The sequence below is a fragment of the Pagrus pagrus genome, assembly GCF_965226575.1.
Source record: "Pagrus pagrus genome assembly, chromosome: 19".
Taxonomy (NCBI): Eukaryota; Metazoa; Chordata; class Actinopteri; order Spariformes; family Sparidae; genus Pagrus; species Pagrus pagrus.
This window is the reverse complement of record NC_140203.1, coordinates 4,280,250-4,297,301: the sequence shown is the minus strand read 5'-3', so window position 1 is coordinate 4,297,301 and position 17,052 is coordinate 4,280,250. Positions and strand designations below refer to the sequence as shown.

At 42.5% G+C, this 17,052-nt stretch overlaps 1 protein-coding gene across 2 annotated transcripts in view; it reads right to left on the bottom strand.

Annotated features, from left to right (window-relative positions):
* Positions 1-13,952, bottom strand: part of fibcd1b (fibrinogen C domain containing 1b) — a 110,942-nt gene extending 96,990 nt beyond the window's left edge. For both annotated transcript variants that reach the window (XM_084339722.1, XM_084339723.1), the window contains exon 1: positions 12,848-13,952. In XM_084339722.1, coding sequence (XP_084195848.1) covers positions 12,848-12,919 — 72 coding nt within the window. In that variant the 5' untranslated portion in view covers positions 12,920-13,952. The remainder of the gene's footprint in view (positions 1-12,847) is intronic.
* Positions 13,953-17,052: the final 3,100 nt, after the last annotated feature.

The window sequence follows — 17,052 nt, the reverse complement described above, 5'->3', positions numbered from 1 at the left end:
GAAGGAGGACTTTAAGATTTTCAGCGGAGAGTAAAGATGACAGAGAAGGCAGTGTTGTTTTCTCGGTGTGCATCCGCAGAATTTTTACATAATCTCTCACCAGCCAAGAAACATCTGAAAAACATAAGAATGCACAGATGGAGGACAAATAATGTCTCTGGTTACAACAGCATGAATGAATACCAGCAACAAATGGGGGAGTGGAATAATAGCATAGACTGCTCTGATTTAATAATCTACCCATGATAGAAGTGAAATTAAATATGCAATGATATCCATACATTATGACTAATTCAATCTGTAATACTGTCATGCTTCTGTTAACCTTTCCAACCCTTAAATGCCTGGAACAAAACTAAAATCACTTTATCCTCCAAACCCATTTATAATGTCCATTCCTTATGCGTATTTATACTCCACTGTGCAGTATATTGAAATTTGACAAGTCCACTTCCAGTATTGCATATTAATGTTTCATACACTGTGTTTAAAGAGCCCATCTCGGCCCAAGATTTAATGAAACGGGTACATTTTCCAGACCTCTCCTCATCTGGTCTGATGGTTTGAACAAGCTTGTCTAAAACTGCTATGAGTCAACAGAATGTACGAAAACCTGACAGGCTGTACCTCGGTTTCGATAAATAATAGAGACACTTCACTTGACCTTGCTTTCATTTTTCTTTCCCTTAAGATGCAACGTAAGCCTGGAGAGCACAGACGTTAGACGGGATGTTTGCCGTTATTATTGACAGCGGGATACAAAAGAGAGTCGGCCAGCTTGTCTTCTGTTGTTGGTCATTTTATTTTTCGAAAAAGGAGATTTAAGCTTCTGTTTTGGACCATTCAGTCGTATTGTGAAGCTCCAATTGCAGCGCCCGACTATACCGCTGACAATAGGTCAAGTGACTGAACCCTGCAATGTTTGGGCGATATGTTGGCCGGGGCTTCGGATACAATAACAGGAACGACCGCAATCGAATACAACAGCAGCACTGATTCCCAAAAAAAAACACCCACGCCGTCTGACACGATCTCAACATAACGGTAACGTTAAAAGCCTAGCTGTTGTCAATAATTAATAGGTGTATTTAATTGAATAATACTGAACAAGTGGTCATTATGTTTACCGCCTGCATCAACTTAGAGCTGAGTCAGACCAAATGTCAGCAGATATAATTATGCTGGCATTTCACTAACCTCTCAACTGCCCAATTAAATGTCTTTGTACATTTAATACTCACATTATTTGCACTCCTTTATTAGCCATGCTAGCGGCATGAGTCGCTTCTCGCGCCATCATGAGATCAACAGCTTTTTTTTGTCCAGTATTTTGGTTTATGCCCGATACCAATTAGCAAATGTTAGCATTCTCATAAACCTACAGTATCTTAGACGGTGAATAAAGAAAACATTATACCCACTAAAGATCAGCATGTTAGCATTGTCATTAGCCCATTAGACATCCTGTATCAACTCTGTAAAGAAGACCCACCATTTTTATAACACTGAACCAAACGATGCTGGCACGATGGCACCCCAGTGTGTGAATTTGGATAGCATGCCATCGTCCCAGAAGCAAAAGAGTCGTGACACGTATCACAAAGCACATGTGACAGCGCTTGTCACAGGACGGGCCAGGGCTAGCTGATTGGCATGCTAACTTCAGTAGACATCTCAGCAACACATTTCAATGTTTCTTCACAGTTTGCAGACGATGTTAGTTCATTTTTTAACGTTTTAAACTGGAAATCTGGTCATATCTTTGAACGTGTTCCTTTTTTTCTGTGATTGCTATTTCTGTAATGTACTACATTAACTGAGGAATATGTGCAGGAGTGTGGTTCATGTGTCTGCCTGCACAGAGGGGTCTGTAGGCGTGAGTGTTTGTTTCTCTGAGGAATATGTCCTGTTCTCCATGCTGCCAAGTTCCACAACATCAGCAGAAACTACTGGTCTGCAGCACTCTCCATTACCATATCCAATCTCATTCAGACTTAGGTCTTGCCGAGAGGTGCAGAATTTCACCACAGGAAACAAGACAAACCGAATATAGTAAATATGAGTTTGTCTACAGTTTGTCTATAGGAGTGGGTCAGGAAACTGCCCTGAACGGGATGCAAGCTGAAACATGCGGGAAACATAATGTTTTCCTTTTCCCCGCTAATGAAAAACACGAGCCAGATGGCGTATGACAGAGCCACTTCCAGCAGTTTTGATAAGTCTGATTTTTTTTTTTTTTTTTTTAATAGGCCAAGAACAATAAAATGTTTCGTCATGAAGATATAATAAACCCAGCTCTGTCAGCTGGGGAGGGGATTTTTTTTTTTGCCCCCAACATCAATCTATCTCCTACATTTTTTGATTGATTTAATGTTTGAATAATTTAAAGAGAGGATTTTGGAATAACAACACGCCATGGGAGTGAGTCCTACAATTCCTCATTTATTCAAATGTGCCACTTTCCCCGAGCACATCTGAATAATGGCACACAGTGTGCCAGATTGAATTTTTGATGATGAATAAATAATGGATGTTGGTGGATAAGTCTGTTAATATATTAGCCATGAGTTTGTCATAACTGTTTAATAGGATAGCTGCAATAAATACATCTCTGCATCTCTTTGTGCCTCCCCCTCTGTCTGTCTAGTTCTGAATAAATTTTATGCATCACTTCATTTTTTATCGCTCTCCTAAAACCATCCTCGCTCCTAATGCTTTTCTCATCCTCCTATCAGTCACATAACCTCTTTCATGACGTTTTTTCTCCCCACTCTGCTTATGACAGATGTGAAGACAAATACAATTTTTTGATTCAGTTGAGTGAACATGTTGTCATCCTTCAGCGGGAACTATTCCTGAAATGTGCAGATGATACTGAAGGCACGCTGACCACAAGATATATTTCATGGTCGGTATTATCCTCGTGGCATACAATTTTGATGAAGGGGAATTGTATTTGGTTTTTAGTGCCGGATGTGGTCAATTTAAAATGTCATGTTTGGCTCGTAAAAAACAGCAGAGCCCAACCGATATGTCAGCTGGCCGATATTATCAGCCGGTAATGGGCTGTCACAGATGCAGTGGCGGACTCGGGATGTTTGAGGGGCAGGAGGAGAAAGGGCACCAGCTGTGGTGGCCACTGGAAGGGCACCCATTGGAGGGATCATTGCAAGTTTAACGTTTGAATTGACGGAAAAGCATCAGCCCAAAAGTCAAATATCCATTTAAAAGCAAAGTACGTGTCCCTGAACCAAAAATATATGTCCGTGATAATGACGCCATCATCAAGGTTAATCGGACACATTCAGTTAACGTGGAACTGGATAACGAGCCAATCTTTTATTTTTTTTTTTGAAAAATACTACTTAATAGTGACAACAAGGACCGCTCTGCCGTCATTTTTCTAGTCAATTAATGTTGCTATTAACCTTGAGACACCTGATGGGCGCCTGGCCCATAATGACGCTATTATGTTGTCAACGTTAGCTTAAGCAAGCCATTAGCAGGTAAATATATGAAGTCGGTTTGCCGAGGAAATGACTCCATTTGGCTCGGAGGAGAACCAATAATGTGATTTTTGGAGAGTACCAAGTATGAGAGCAGAGTTAGAGAGCAATGTAGCTCAATCACAGGCGCGCTGGCAGTTTAACACCAAGATAAAAAGACCCTCTGTACACTAGCAGTGGAACAGATGCCACACTCCAACATCACTATTTTAACAATGAGCTCTGGTTAGCCGCTAGGCATCCTCAGTGTTCCAGCAGTTTTCATTATGATTGTGTGTTTAAGTGGATTATGTTGAGTTAAAACTGCATTCTCATCCTCCTCCCTTCTGTCCTGTAATGTTCTCCTACTCCAGATTCCCGTGGTCAGAGTAGATTGATTGCTTGATTAAACTTCTCCATTAATCATAAATTATTCACTGGATTTTCAGAGTCTAATTAATTCCCTTATTATTTACTGTTCAGTCTGCAGTCCAAGTCCGACGCGTAACCCATCACAAACGTGGGGGGAACCGCGCTCACGTGCGGACGTGATTTGTTGTGCTCGGATGCGTGAGTGTTCGCGTGCTTGATTAATGACGCGCGACGGCGTGGGAGGGAGGAGAAAAAAAGGAACAAGTCCATTCATTGTCGGAAGTATGACCCCCTAAAAGCAGTCTCTGTTTGATCAAGACTTGAACGTCACACGAGCTGAGCTCTTTAACTCTTAGATTGAAATCGCCAGGAGGAAATTGGACACTCCTCACTGCAAATATGGAGATGGAGCCCGATCTGTCAGCGGAATGGGCCTAGCGAGTTGTCCATCAAGATGACTGAACTCTGTAGCACACGCACGCCCTGTGTCTCTCTCATCCCTCACTCCACCACTCTGCCTCATTTGCAGCCCACTCTCTTCTCTCCATCTGCACACCTCTCATCTGCCTCTCACAGGTGATTTCCAATGCATTTTTAATGATGATTTAGCAGGGAAGGATATGATAAACTGCAGAATGGCTATATTACAGTCTTTCCAGAGTAAAACAGTGGAGGGGACTCACACATTTATCTTTCCTTTAGTTTGTTTCAGTGTCACGTTCACGGCTTTTTCTTTCTAAACAGGCGCACAGACACACGTGCACACACGCTCAAACATGCACAAGGGGCTGAATCCTGCAGATGGAAATCTAATGCCTAAGCCTGCCTAGTCTCCCTCTCTCCCTCGCTCTCCCTCACACTTATAGCTCCTCTGCTGTGAAACCCTGCCCATCAGGTCAGCTTGCTGACACATCTGTCAATACACGCTCTAGGAGGTAGAGTATAACCTTGCCCTGTCGCACCTTTACTAATGTTTCCTACTCAGCTTTACTTTCTTCGCATCCATACAAAGGCAGGAAAAAAAACACAAGAGGAGCTATCAGCATCACGCTCACCCACACACAGTGTGAATACCGTCATTGTAAGTACGTGTGAGCACATACGCATACGCACACACACGCTAAAGCATGTGCAGTGCACAAAATCAACACAATTAGCAAGAATCACGAATCAATTACGTACAATTACTTTCTATTACAGCTGTTGTGTTGGATGTGAGTGAGCCCTCGGTGATGCTTTGGGGCTTCCGCGATGAGCCTGGTAACTGAGCCAAGAGTCGACTGTGGAGAGAAGGCTGTGCGATGTGTGGTATATCTGATAACATTTCTTTGTTTGCGGTATGTGGGATTTTGAGCAGCTGGAATATATCTGCGTCATCTCGCAAAAGGTACATGTGCCCCCAGCCAGCCCGCTGCCTGCTCAACACTCATCTAGGACCGACTGTGATTCATACTTTCCAACCCTCCTGTGTCCTTTCTACTCTACTCCGGGTTACTCTTTTGTTTCTCTGCTCTGGCTCCCTCTCTCTGTTTTATATTCTTCTGCTTGCATTTACTCCTGTTTTCATTCTTGCTCCCAGTCCTTTTCTCTTATTCTCTCAAGGCCTCCTGGCCACCTTGCAGCATCAGAAACCCGGTATTGAAATGTCCCGTCCCTCTGTGTCATCAACAGATACAGAAAGGGCGAAAAAGAGAAAAAGACATAGCAGAGCGTGAGGGTCAGATAACAAAAGGCGGATGGAGGATGAGCGAGGCCAAAGGCACACGGGACAGCTGCTGTCATTTAAAACCTTCAGACGAGTAAAGCCCTCCGGTTTCTCGTGGCATGCACGTTACACAAAATGGCCCCATCTGTCTGCAGCAAAAAAAACCTAAACAAAATAACACGGAGCTCCATTAAGGTACTAAATCACTTTCAATGTAAAAAGCACTCTTCACTTATGTAACGACTTGACAGTAATGGCTCGTTACCACTTTGATCCACCAACACACGCACTCCTCTCACACATTCATACCTTCATTCTAACAATAGGCCCACACTCCTGCCAAACCACTTAGGTTTTTGATCCCACAATTCATCCGCACTAAAGCGATGGGCTTCAAGCTTATATAGCATATAGATATGTCCAAAGCTGAAAAAAGAAGAAAATGATGTAATGATAAAAAGATCAAAAGAAGAGAGATTAGAAAGAGCATCTGTGTGTGAGAACAGAGCTGCTGGGAGATGAAAAAAAAAACATTGTGAAACATTAAGGCTTTGAAAGTCATTATCGTGCATGCCAATACAAAGGCGGCGTTGCTATGAAGAGCACTACCAAAGTGAAATCAATGACACCGAGGGATTGTTTTTCTTGATAAATTGAATAACCCTCCCTCTAGTGCAACCCCCATAGTCTTGTTTAAAAAGAAACAATGGGATGGATAGAAAGCACACGAACACGCAAGCACAGCATCCACAGACCCACACAAATGTCTTTTAACTGTCTCTTTATACACCGTGCATCGCACACTGTAGCCAACACAAAGACCGACATGGCCCAATTAGATCAATCTCTCTTCTCAGAGAGTTGACGTCTCCCAACAGTGATTTATGGATGTGCAAATAAAACAAAGACAATACGTTGCACACACATATGCCTTGTTAAACGCTCGCATTACAGCCGTTAGAACCATCTCGCGCTGCAAATCTTCGTGTGAAAAGTTGACATCTGGAGAGAGGGCGGCACCTACGCACAAAACTAACCGTGGAAAAAGGTACAATAGTGATCTGACAAACCGTTCTGAAAACTTTTGCTGGCGGGTGTTTCCTCGATGCCACCCCAGAGCGGGTCGGAGGGGGGGAGACAGCAGCTGAGGTTGTTAGAGTTGCTCCGCTGCCATAGCAGGACCCCCCACAGGGAAATCACAGGCCCAGTGAACCAGAGAAGTCTGTGTGCTTTGCTCTGCTCCAGTCCACACTGCCTCCTATACCTCAAGCCAACTCAGCAGGTTCATTAGTCTGACAAGGGTACCCGCAAGAAACCAGCCAGCCCACATCTCTCACTGCATAGCTACAGTCAAACAGGACAAAGCTGGGCTGCACCTAACAAATATTGTTTTTCTACTACTGATTGATCTGCTCATTATTTCATGATTAATCAATCAATCATTAAGTCTATAGAATGTCAAAAAACGATCGTCATTTTTTCTGATTAAGGGCAAAGAAAAGCAACAAATTCCTCACATTTAAAGGGTAACTCCACCAATTTTACACATTGAAGTGTGCTTACAGGTCTTGGGGAGCACTGCTGCATATGTGAAACAAGTAGTATCAAGCCTTTTTGTGGCTCCAAAGGAAGCTGCATGTAATCTGACAAATTGTGAGTGATGTCACTCAGTGGCAAAGGTTCATTGTGGGTAATGTAGGCACCAGATTTTTCAAAGAAAGAGGACCAGGTGGAGAAAAAAAAGGTGATTAGGTTTGATAATTTCTTTGTAAACTGTCCATAAAGAGTCCTACAGTGTTACAGGGGTGCAAGGCTAGACCAGTGGACTGCTATTCATAACCTGACGCCTATTTCCCACAATGCAACTTAGTCATTGAGTGACATCACTGGAGGCATTTTATCAGACCACAAGCAGCTTCCTCTGGAGCCACAAAAGGCTTCATACTGTTTCTCATTTAAACACTAGTACTTCCCAAGAACCTGTAAACACACTTTAATATGTAAAATTGGTGGAGTCACCCTTTAAGAAGCTGGGGCGAGCTAATGTTGGATATTTTTGCTTGGGAAATGATTGGAATTATCAATTTCTTTAGATCAGGTCAGAAACCTGTCTCACAAACATAATACAGTGTTGAGATACAAGACTGAAAAAGCAAACAGTTGCCACGTTTTATCTTATCGTTAAAAATACCTTAATAGGGCTGAAGAATTCCTCAAATTTACAATCTGAAAGGTTGCAAATTTCAAGTGGCAAGAGGTGACATCTTATTTATAATTTACATAACAGAGTCTAAACAAACAAACAAACAAGCTGCTGCCAGTGAAAGTTTAATCTGGCAGCTGTTGGTTTCATCTGCCATAATGACAACTGCAAATTGACTCAGTTATAGTTAATTAACGTTAATTCCTCGAGTTGGCGAAACAACAAAAAAGAAAATCTTGGATGTTGTGTGGCTAAGATGCTCGCACTTGGCGTGCTTATGTCTGCAAAAAAACCTGGCCAAAGACGGTTTTAAGGGAAACAAAATACCAGTGTGGAAAAAAAAATGTGGCCTGTGGGTATTTACTGTTCATAAAATAAACCCAACACAAACCACTGGGCCTGAATCTGTGTGTACTGAGTCCAAAAACACTCACAATCACAACTTACCAGCTGTCTGTCATTACTATAATAAGTGGCCAACTACACAGCTGGAACAAATAAATATTAAACAACTTTGAACATCATAATTAGTCTCCATTTGACTACAATTGAGTAGTAAGTTTACATTTCTGACTTTTTATTTTAAAAAGGAAATCATCAACAGACATCTCTATTATTCTACCTGGACATAGAAACAAGATACATTTAGGATTATGCTTGGTACAGTCATGTTTGAAGGAAAAGTTCACCCAATAATTAAAAAGCAGTCATTGTCTACTCACCCCCGTGTCGATGGAAAGTCTGCAATCCACATTTCTCGAGCTTCACGGCAAAACAGAGTTGCAGCATTCTCCTAAACAACTGAACCGTATGGGGACTCATTTTGAAACCTTAAATAACAACTAACAAAAAAAAACCCCATAAAATGTCTCCATACAGCTGGATTAATCCATGTCTCTTAAAGCCTCGAGATCCCAAAGTGATTTGAAAAGACATTATCTACACCCTCTATTCACAGACAAGCTCGTGCACCCACTTCAGACGGGGTATGCGCCGACGCTTTTAGCTTAGCAGCTTTAGTAAAGATTTCCACTTAGGAAAGAGAGTAAATAGTGTCTTTTCATATCAATTTTGGATCTCAGGGTTTCCAAAGACCTGGATTTCACTGGATGAGCTGCATGGAGCCATCTTTTCTTAATGTTTTAAAACAAGTCCCCAACTACCTCAGTTGTTTAGGAGAATGCTGCAGTGCTGTTGTGTCGTGAAGCTCCAGGAATAATCTGTGCAATAACAAACTTCACCTGACTTTCCACTGGCACGAGGAGTAGATAATGACTGATAGTAATTTTCATTTTTGGGTGAACTTTCCTTTAATGTATAGGCCTGAATTAATATACTAATATTTAAGTTGCGATTGCAATATTCATCAGAAAAAACGCTATTTCCCACGAACTGTAAGCCCCTCATTATACAATACAGTATGTATAAAGATGTGCACATGAAAAATGGTGAAGCCTTTCTAGGTCCTACCTGGTGCACCATAACCACATGTGGGGGGGTATTAAAGTGAGTTAGTGCAGATGGATAAATCCTGGCAGAGGATGTTTGTGTGTCTGTGTCACGGCTGTCATGCAACCCTGATATAATTTCTGAGTTGGGTCGCCGCAGAGTGTGATTTTGATAGATGTGGTCCTACAGTGTGTGTGTGTGTGTCGGTGTGTGTGTGTGTGTGTGTGCTGTCAAGGCAAACCTTCCTCCTTTTTACAGCTTTGTGTCTGATGTGTTGGAGAAACATAAACATGCTAACCTATGGTTGGGTGATATGATGACTTATTGATGTGACGTTCTGACTTTGATGTGTTTGTGTTGCTTCATGCTTCAAAAGTAAAGCTTGGGCTATAAAAAAACGCCAACAAATTACTTGCAAAATATATATATGCCTCTTTAGTGCGTATATACTGTGTATATATATATATATATAGTGTGTGTGTGTGTTTGTGTATCTCTAGTGTGGGAGCTGAGCCAGCCACAGCTGCATGTTGTGGCTGCTCCACACATACACAAACAGTCCTTTCTGTGCTTTTGGAAAGTTTGGAGTTCTCAGAGAGTTATTGATTACCCCGAGCAGGCAACCCCGCTGGGTCTATCTGACTTCTCAGCTGTACTTTGGTGTATGTGTGTATGTGTGCATGAGTGGGCCATGTTTGGTAATAAGGAGAAAACAGACATGACACACACACTGTAAAATATGGTATGTCGGCGTGCACAGATCACATTTAAAGGATAACTGAAACAATTTTACACATTAGAGTGTGTTTACAGGTCTAGAGGAGTGCTACTGCATATGTGGAAAAAGTAGTATGAAGCATTTTGTGGCTCCAGAGGAAGCTGCATGTAATCTGATAAAGTGCCTCCAGTGATGTCACTCAGTGTTGCATTGTGGGTAATAGAGGCATCCGGTTTTGAAAAGGAAGAAGAACGCTGCTGTATTGACTGTGATCATTTCTTTTTGAACCTACCATAATGAGTTCATAAATAAATCATGTTGCCTACATTACCCACAATGCAACTCAGCAGCAGAGTGACGTCACTGGAGGCAGTTTATCAGATTACAAGCAGCTTCCCCTGGAGACACAAGTACTCCAAAAACCTGTAAACACACTTTAAATGTGTAAAATTACTGGAGTTACCCTTTAAGATATCAAACTGAGACAGAAGACGAGTAGCTCATACTCAGTTCACAGCTGATTTAAGAAAGATGCCACTGCCATGGATAAAAGGAAAAAGAAAAACAAATCAATATTGGTGCTTTTATCTCAACATTACATCCCTTGTTTATTGTGTTTCTTGTGTGGAATTACATTTTTTCCCAAGCGAAGAAGCAAAAAGAAAAATAACAAGCGAGAACTTTAACAAATGTTTTACACCCTTAATTTTCTCACATTACTGTGGTGAGAAGCTGCAGCCTTGACTCTGCTCAGGTTGTGTTTCTTTTCATTACTTTTGAATGGAACTTGCACTGATGTAACCACTCATTATGCTCCAACTGCTGGTAGCCATTTTGTTTCTTTGAAAATGTCTCATGTTTTTATATGCAGGAGTAAAGAGCATCTCTGGCCACGTAGCCTCAGTCTCCGTCGACTATTATCCGCTGAATTAGATTTCAAGGCTGATTGTAAGCTGCACTTGAAGCTCCGCTTTACTCTAACTCGCCTCCATCTGTTACAAAAGGGCACGGGTGACAGCACACCTACAGCCACAAATCAAATATGCAGACTCACCAAGACAAATACCGGGGCCGTGTTTTGTAATATCAAAACAAACGCGAGACCACAAGAGATCTCTATTAACCGATCCCTCCCCACTGGGTCTGAAATGACTGTGTCAATAGCACAAGGCTGGAGATAAAGGTCTGGTGTTACTGCTCAAGATTACACAGAGAGACAGGCTGACACGCGGGCAGAGAGGGAGTATTTATGTGTGTCTGTGTGTGATAGCAAAAATAACAAGTGTAGGAGAAGGAGACAGATAGATGTGGGGAGGAGAGGGACAGATAGCGACATTAGCCATACCCATTTCTCACAGCCTCTCATCTCATCCAGCATCCCCCCCCCCCCCCGATGCTGTCTGATCCGGAGTGAGTGCTGGGGTTATGGGACATATTTTTGCCTTTTCATCCTCTCGGCTTACCACTCAGCATATCAGAGCCTCATTTAGTGATCCAGATTTTTTCATCAAGGACACAGAAATGCAAAAGAATTTAAATTAATCAGTTTTCTCACACGGATTCTGTTTTTTTTTTCCTTCTGTCAGATTTAATGATCCGAGACAGAGATTGGGGGGGGTATTACAAGACACACAATCATCGAATTAAAAACCCAGGGGAGAGACATTTGCTATTCGCATGACCTTTAAGTGGATATAAAAAGAGGCAAAGCAGCTTGCAGGCAGCAGGCTGAACGATGGCCGGGTCCCTCTGAGGCGTTGATCAGCTCCACCTCAGAAGGAGAGAGGTCACATGAAAAATCAGCCAACTGTAATGTATGATAAACTCATCACAGCCCTCCATTCATAGGTGCTAATGTAAGCAGACCTTAGAGAGGGCTCCAGGTCAGAGTGCCAGCATGTGAGTGATTCAGACTTGAGGGGTGAAAATCACAAGACAGGAAGCTGCATATCGCCTGGCACCTGTCAGGCTTTGGAAATGAGAAGAGATGTGCCAGTTGCCTCCTATCTGCAGCCCACATGCTTTGGCCGAAGAACAAACAAACGCATGCATGTTTGTGTGAGCAACCTCCTGTATGCACCCCCTACTGCTACTGTCTTCTCATAGCAGGTGAATTGATTTAGACAGCAATTAAAAAAAAGTGCCCAAAATAAACACTCCTGATAGCCTTTACTTTTTCTTCTGTGTCTCAACATTTTGCAGTGGCTCTGGGGAAGTTTTCTACAACAGCACCTCTCCATTATTTCTCACTGATGTGTCGCATAATAACTAAAATCCACCCTTAGAGGCAAGAGGACACCAAAAAGGCAAATCTTTCCAAAGGCGCCAAGCTCTCTTCAGCGCCCCCGAAATCCGATTCCCGTTGTTCCAGTGGGAGCTCCTCTCCCTCACGGGCTGTCAATAACCCTCTACTGACCTTGTGAAAACACACTGACTATTCCCCAAAGTGAGCTTGTCTGGCTGCAACACACCGCACGTCCGCTCCTGTCTCAGTTCATCCGAGTGCATGGGGAGAGAGATGGCGAGTGGAGGATGCGTTGTGTGCCACGTTTCAGCACTCGGAACAGACATGCAGTTCAAGTGGATTTATATAGGAGAGGAGATTTGGGAAGATTTCAGCTGAGATGCGCAAACAGAACTATCCGCCTATTCACACATGAATCTGCTGTTTTTACCACTTAGCATCCCAAGTAGTCTAACTAACACACTGAAAGCCTTGTGTCAAACAGAAGGAGACATGAGGATTGTGTGATTTGCGGGTGTGTTGAAGTGTCAGTAGTCGGGGAGGGGGGGTGAGCAGCTACCGTCTCCTCGCAAGCCTCATCGCCAAACTCGGCGTGGTAACACTGCGCCAAGCAGATGCACCACTCCTCCTGAGCCACACAGCGCAACTGTAAGGTTCGAGTGAAACATACCTGGTTTTTGTGCCGAGTCCCATCTTCGAGTTCAGAAGAGCTGTTCATGATTCCCCATCGGTCATTTACCATCCTACGGAGAATCTGCGCATAGATCCGCCTGTTCGTTCCAGGCGACAGAGAATAAAAAAGACGCTCTTTCTTTCTTTTTTAATGAAGTCTTTACATGTGATGTTAGCCTACTCCATGGGAAAATGGGGTATTGGACGTAAAGAAAAAAAAAAAAAACAGAAGGAGGCACAACTACTTCTGCGGCTCGGCAACCGCACACCCCGCACAAATTACGCACCGAAATTCCCTCCCGAGAGTCCGCTGATTGTCTGACCGTTATTCCAACTAAAAAGAATAAAAATTAAAATAAAAAAAAAAGGAGTGTGCACAGGCTCCAGGGATTGTAACTTGACTCACAATCGCATCACAATCATGCAGGATTTAACAAAAAACTACCAAAAAATACCCACAATATGATTCCGAAAGCACCGGGCGCAGTCCGATTACTCCAGAAAAAAAAGGAAACGACAAAATCTTCTTTGGCTCAGATTGCAAAGTGAAACCTGACCGTTAAGTCCATCCACTCCGGTTTCCAGGATACTTTGAGACGCCGGCTTAGCCCACACTGTGTCCAGTTATGACTGAGCAGGTGAAGACGGGATGGGGATAGGGTGGCAGAGCGGCCGCGGTCCTCCTAGTCGCTACTTATTCGGCGAGAAGACTCCGAGACCGAGCCCAGGGAACAGATAGAGACTCCTTTATTCGCGCCGGGCTGATCGGGCTGGTGTCTCACAGAGATGCCTTTGACAACACGGCTACGGGGAGATATGCGTGCTCCGCTTGCGTGCCGCACGGGGCGCTCCGTGCCTCCGACTGTCAATCACCATTCGTTACGCGCGGCGCGCTCCGAGGCAACGTTCCTTCCCTGTGCCGCCCTGCCCTCGACTGCTGCGCCGCTGCCAGCCCGCCTGCTACTTCACTTCCACCGCACCGTGGACCCTCCTTTTCCACTGCAACCCAGATTATACACTACAAACTGTGTAATGGGTTCATGTAACATAATCCTCGGACCGGATTGCTGGTAAAATCCTGCAGATCTACTAAAAGTTGTCGTGCCGTGTCGTACCGTGGACAACTGACTCTGTTTAGCAATTATCTCAGAGTGTTAATGACATCACCTGGTACTTCTTATTGACGTGACAGCCTTTAGAAGTGCAGCTGCTTTTTGTGGGAGTTTTAAGTGGAGAGGAACCTCAGTATAGCAGAGAAAAGATGAAACAGAATATTAAACTAAACTCATTTATTTCCCAAAAATCAGATTTTAAACCACGAGAGCCCTTCCCCAGATTCACATGAGTTTATCCGAGGCCAGGCTCGAGATAATTGGAGACTGAATGTGCAAGGACATGGTGACATATACATTAAGCATCTATTAAATATAAAGCTGCACCTGAGCAAGGCTCCGAGCACAGTAGGACTCCACTTTAGACTGAAAATAATGAACGCACCAGGTGATAACAAGCCTCTGTCTCAGTGTAAAACATTGATTATTAAGGGGATTATCACTGGGAACTTGACTAACTCAGCTGGGTTAATATTAGAGCTCATGTTTGAGCTCCATGTGTAAATTAACAGGTTCCTACAGAAATCAATTCCCACCTGGACAGGTTTCAGTGTGCTCGGTTCCCAGTGACAGGCAGCTCAGCAGACCCCCCAACCCCCTCTCTTGTACACAGAGTCATTACTGTCAATAATGTGGCCCACACAAGTGGTCATGTTTTTGCTCAGTCAAGGTAGTTTGATAGACAAATGATTAGAGGCCTAATCATTGGTGCAGGGACCGAGGCACGAGTTATTACTCATCCCTGTGATGAACCTGCACTCACAAGAGGGAGGAGGGACGGGGTTTAATGCAAAATAGGGTCACTGCTGCACAATGTGCGCCGTCAGCAGGTCTGACATCCACCTGCGGATTGAGGGTATGCTGTTAAAGGAACAGTTTTTTAATGGATGACAGCCCATCTAAGAGCAAGGACTGCTAATGAAATGTTTGGACGTGTGATGTTGAGCATTCTGTTCTTTTGCATCTCTTAGTTTGCAAATAAAGACTGAATCAATCAATGGACTTTGGTGCAGAGTTACAACCAGCATGCAGGATCCAAGTGTTACCAAACAGATGTTTAATTGTATACCCGCCTTAATTATGTGTTTTTTAAAGGTCCCTGAGAACTTGGTTTCAGATCTTTGTCTCCATAACATTAAATATTAAAGACTAATTGTGCAACAATCACAGTTAAAGTTTAGAAGAAAAACATCCTCGCCTACTTATTTTTTAAAGGCGACCTGTGGAACTTCTGTTCTGAGCCAGAAGCCGGTCGTTAGTTTATGTCAGCGGACTCCGTTTGTGAACTTAACATTAGCTATTGCTGCTCTCTTAGTGGAGTGGAGAGAGGCACTGGGATGAGGCACTCGAGAACACTACATCCTTTGGACTGTCATTGAAAATCCAACCCGAGTCCTTCACAAAGAAATCAACAGTCCAGCGGCATTAAATAACCTAAACAAATCAGCCACAGGCTTGTATAGGCAACCAAGAGAGATGGGTATGACTCAATTTTCATGTCATCTGACAATTTGCCAATAAAAAGTGATTAATACATGGAGCACCGTTAAGGTTTAACACATGATTATTATTATTGATTAAGCAAATGTGCTTCATCAGGAACTTGAGTGTGCGATCTGATCAGATGTGACTGCCAGTGGCAACAGAAGTGAACAACCCTGACTCATCACATCTTGATTCAAATCTTGCTTTAGCCTATTGTTGTGAGTAATCGTTTAACGTGCCACACAGTCCTTTGATAACAGGCATCATAGGTCGATTCAGGGAATCGGTTTCCTGAACTAAGAAAAGAAGAAGTCAATCGAAGAATAACAATAAGTAGTGGAGAAGGCAATGAAAAGAAATGTCTCTAGTTTTTCATGCAATACAGCTCATAGTCTATAGAGTCAGACCTTTTTGACTTTAACATACACCACATACAGTACATATGCATGTTTATAATCATTTTCATAATGTATAATATATCCTAAATGATTACAAATGATTATATTCTATATGTAAAATGCAACGTCTGGTTGGACTTTCAAAATAAAGGTTGCTGACAAACAGTTCAGATATAATGACATATTATGACTTTTCCACTGTTGCTAATGTTGTCAGATGGTTGCAGTTTGGTTAGGTTTAGGAAAAGATCATACTTAAGATAACTATGGTCGGTTTTATGTTTTGAGACGAAACTACCTTACTCACATAAAGTGACATCATTCACATACGTTAACTTAGTTACGTAAGATAATTTACAAACAAATCTTCACTCTTGGTCTCAATCGGGACACAAACTTCTGTCTTTGGAGGGAAAGTCCACTGTCTGCCGACTCTGACTTTCTCACTCCTTATAATACTGCACTATAGGGGTGATTGAAGACGCTAGAGGGGGATAAATTAAGCATATAACAGCACATAGTAAAGTTTCTATGTTCACATTTTTCAATTTAACAGTCACATTGTCCACATATCTGTTTTTCATTCACATTGTTGTATTTTCGCCTCTCTAATCTGTATAAATATGGTCACTCAGTTCTCTTCAAAACATCAAGACCACATTCAGGAAATCCACATATCTTGGTAAATTGAAATGTTTACTAGCTCACCAATTTCACCGATTTATGTTTGCATAAATTATATATATATATATATTTAAAAATGATGGTACATACACATGTCAAAATGAGTATGTCATAAATCATGTGTAAAAAAAAAAAGACATATTGACTTGTGCTTACTGGAACAAAAAGCAGTTAACACTAAATGTCTTTTTACACCCTGAGGTCGTGGTTCCTATTTGATGAAAAAAGACAAATTTGCAAACATTGCACATTTGCTGACAAACTGCCGGCATATTCAATTTGGTCTTCATCCTTCCGGGCTTTTGACAAAATATTGTAATAATATAGCAATTTCCTTTGAAATGAATAAGCCATGGCTTTAATATCAAAGGGGACGGTGTAATGGAGGACTGCAAAATATGTAGCTGGACAAACCTTCGACCCTTGGTGACACCAGATGATGGTCGGTTCTTTGTCTGATAATGTGTGTGTGTGATCATGTGAGTGCTCGGTTCTGGCTCCATCTCTGAATGTCACTGAAACCT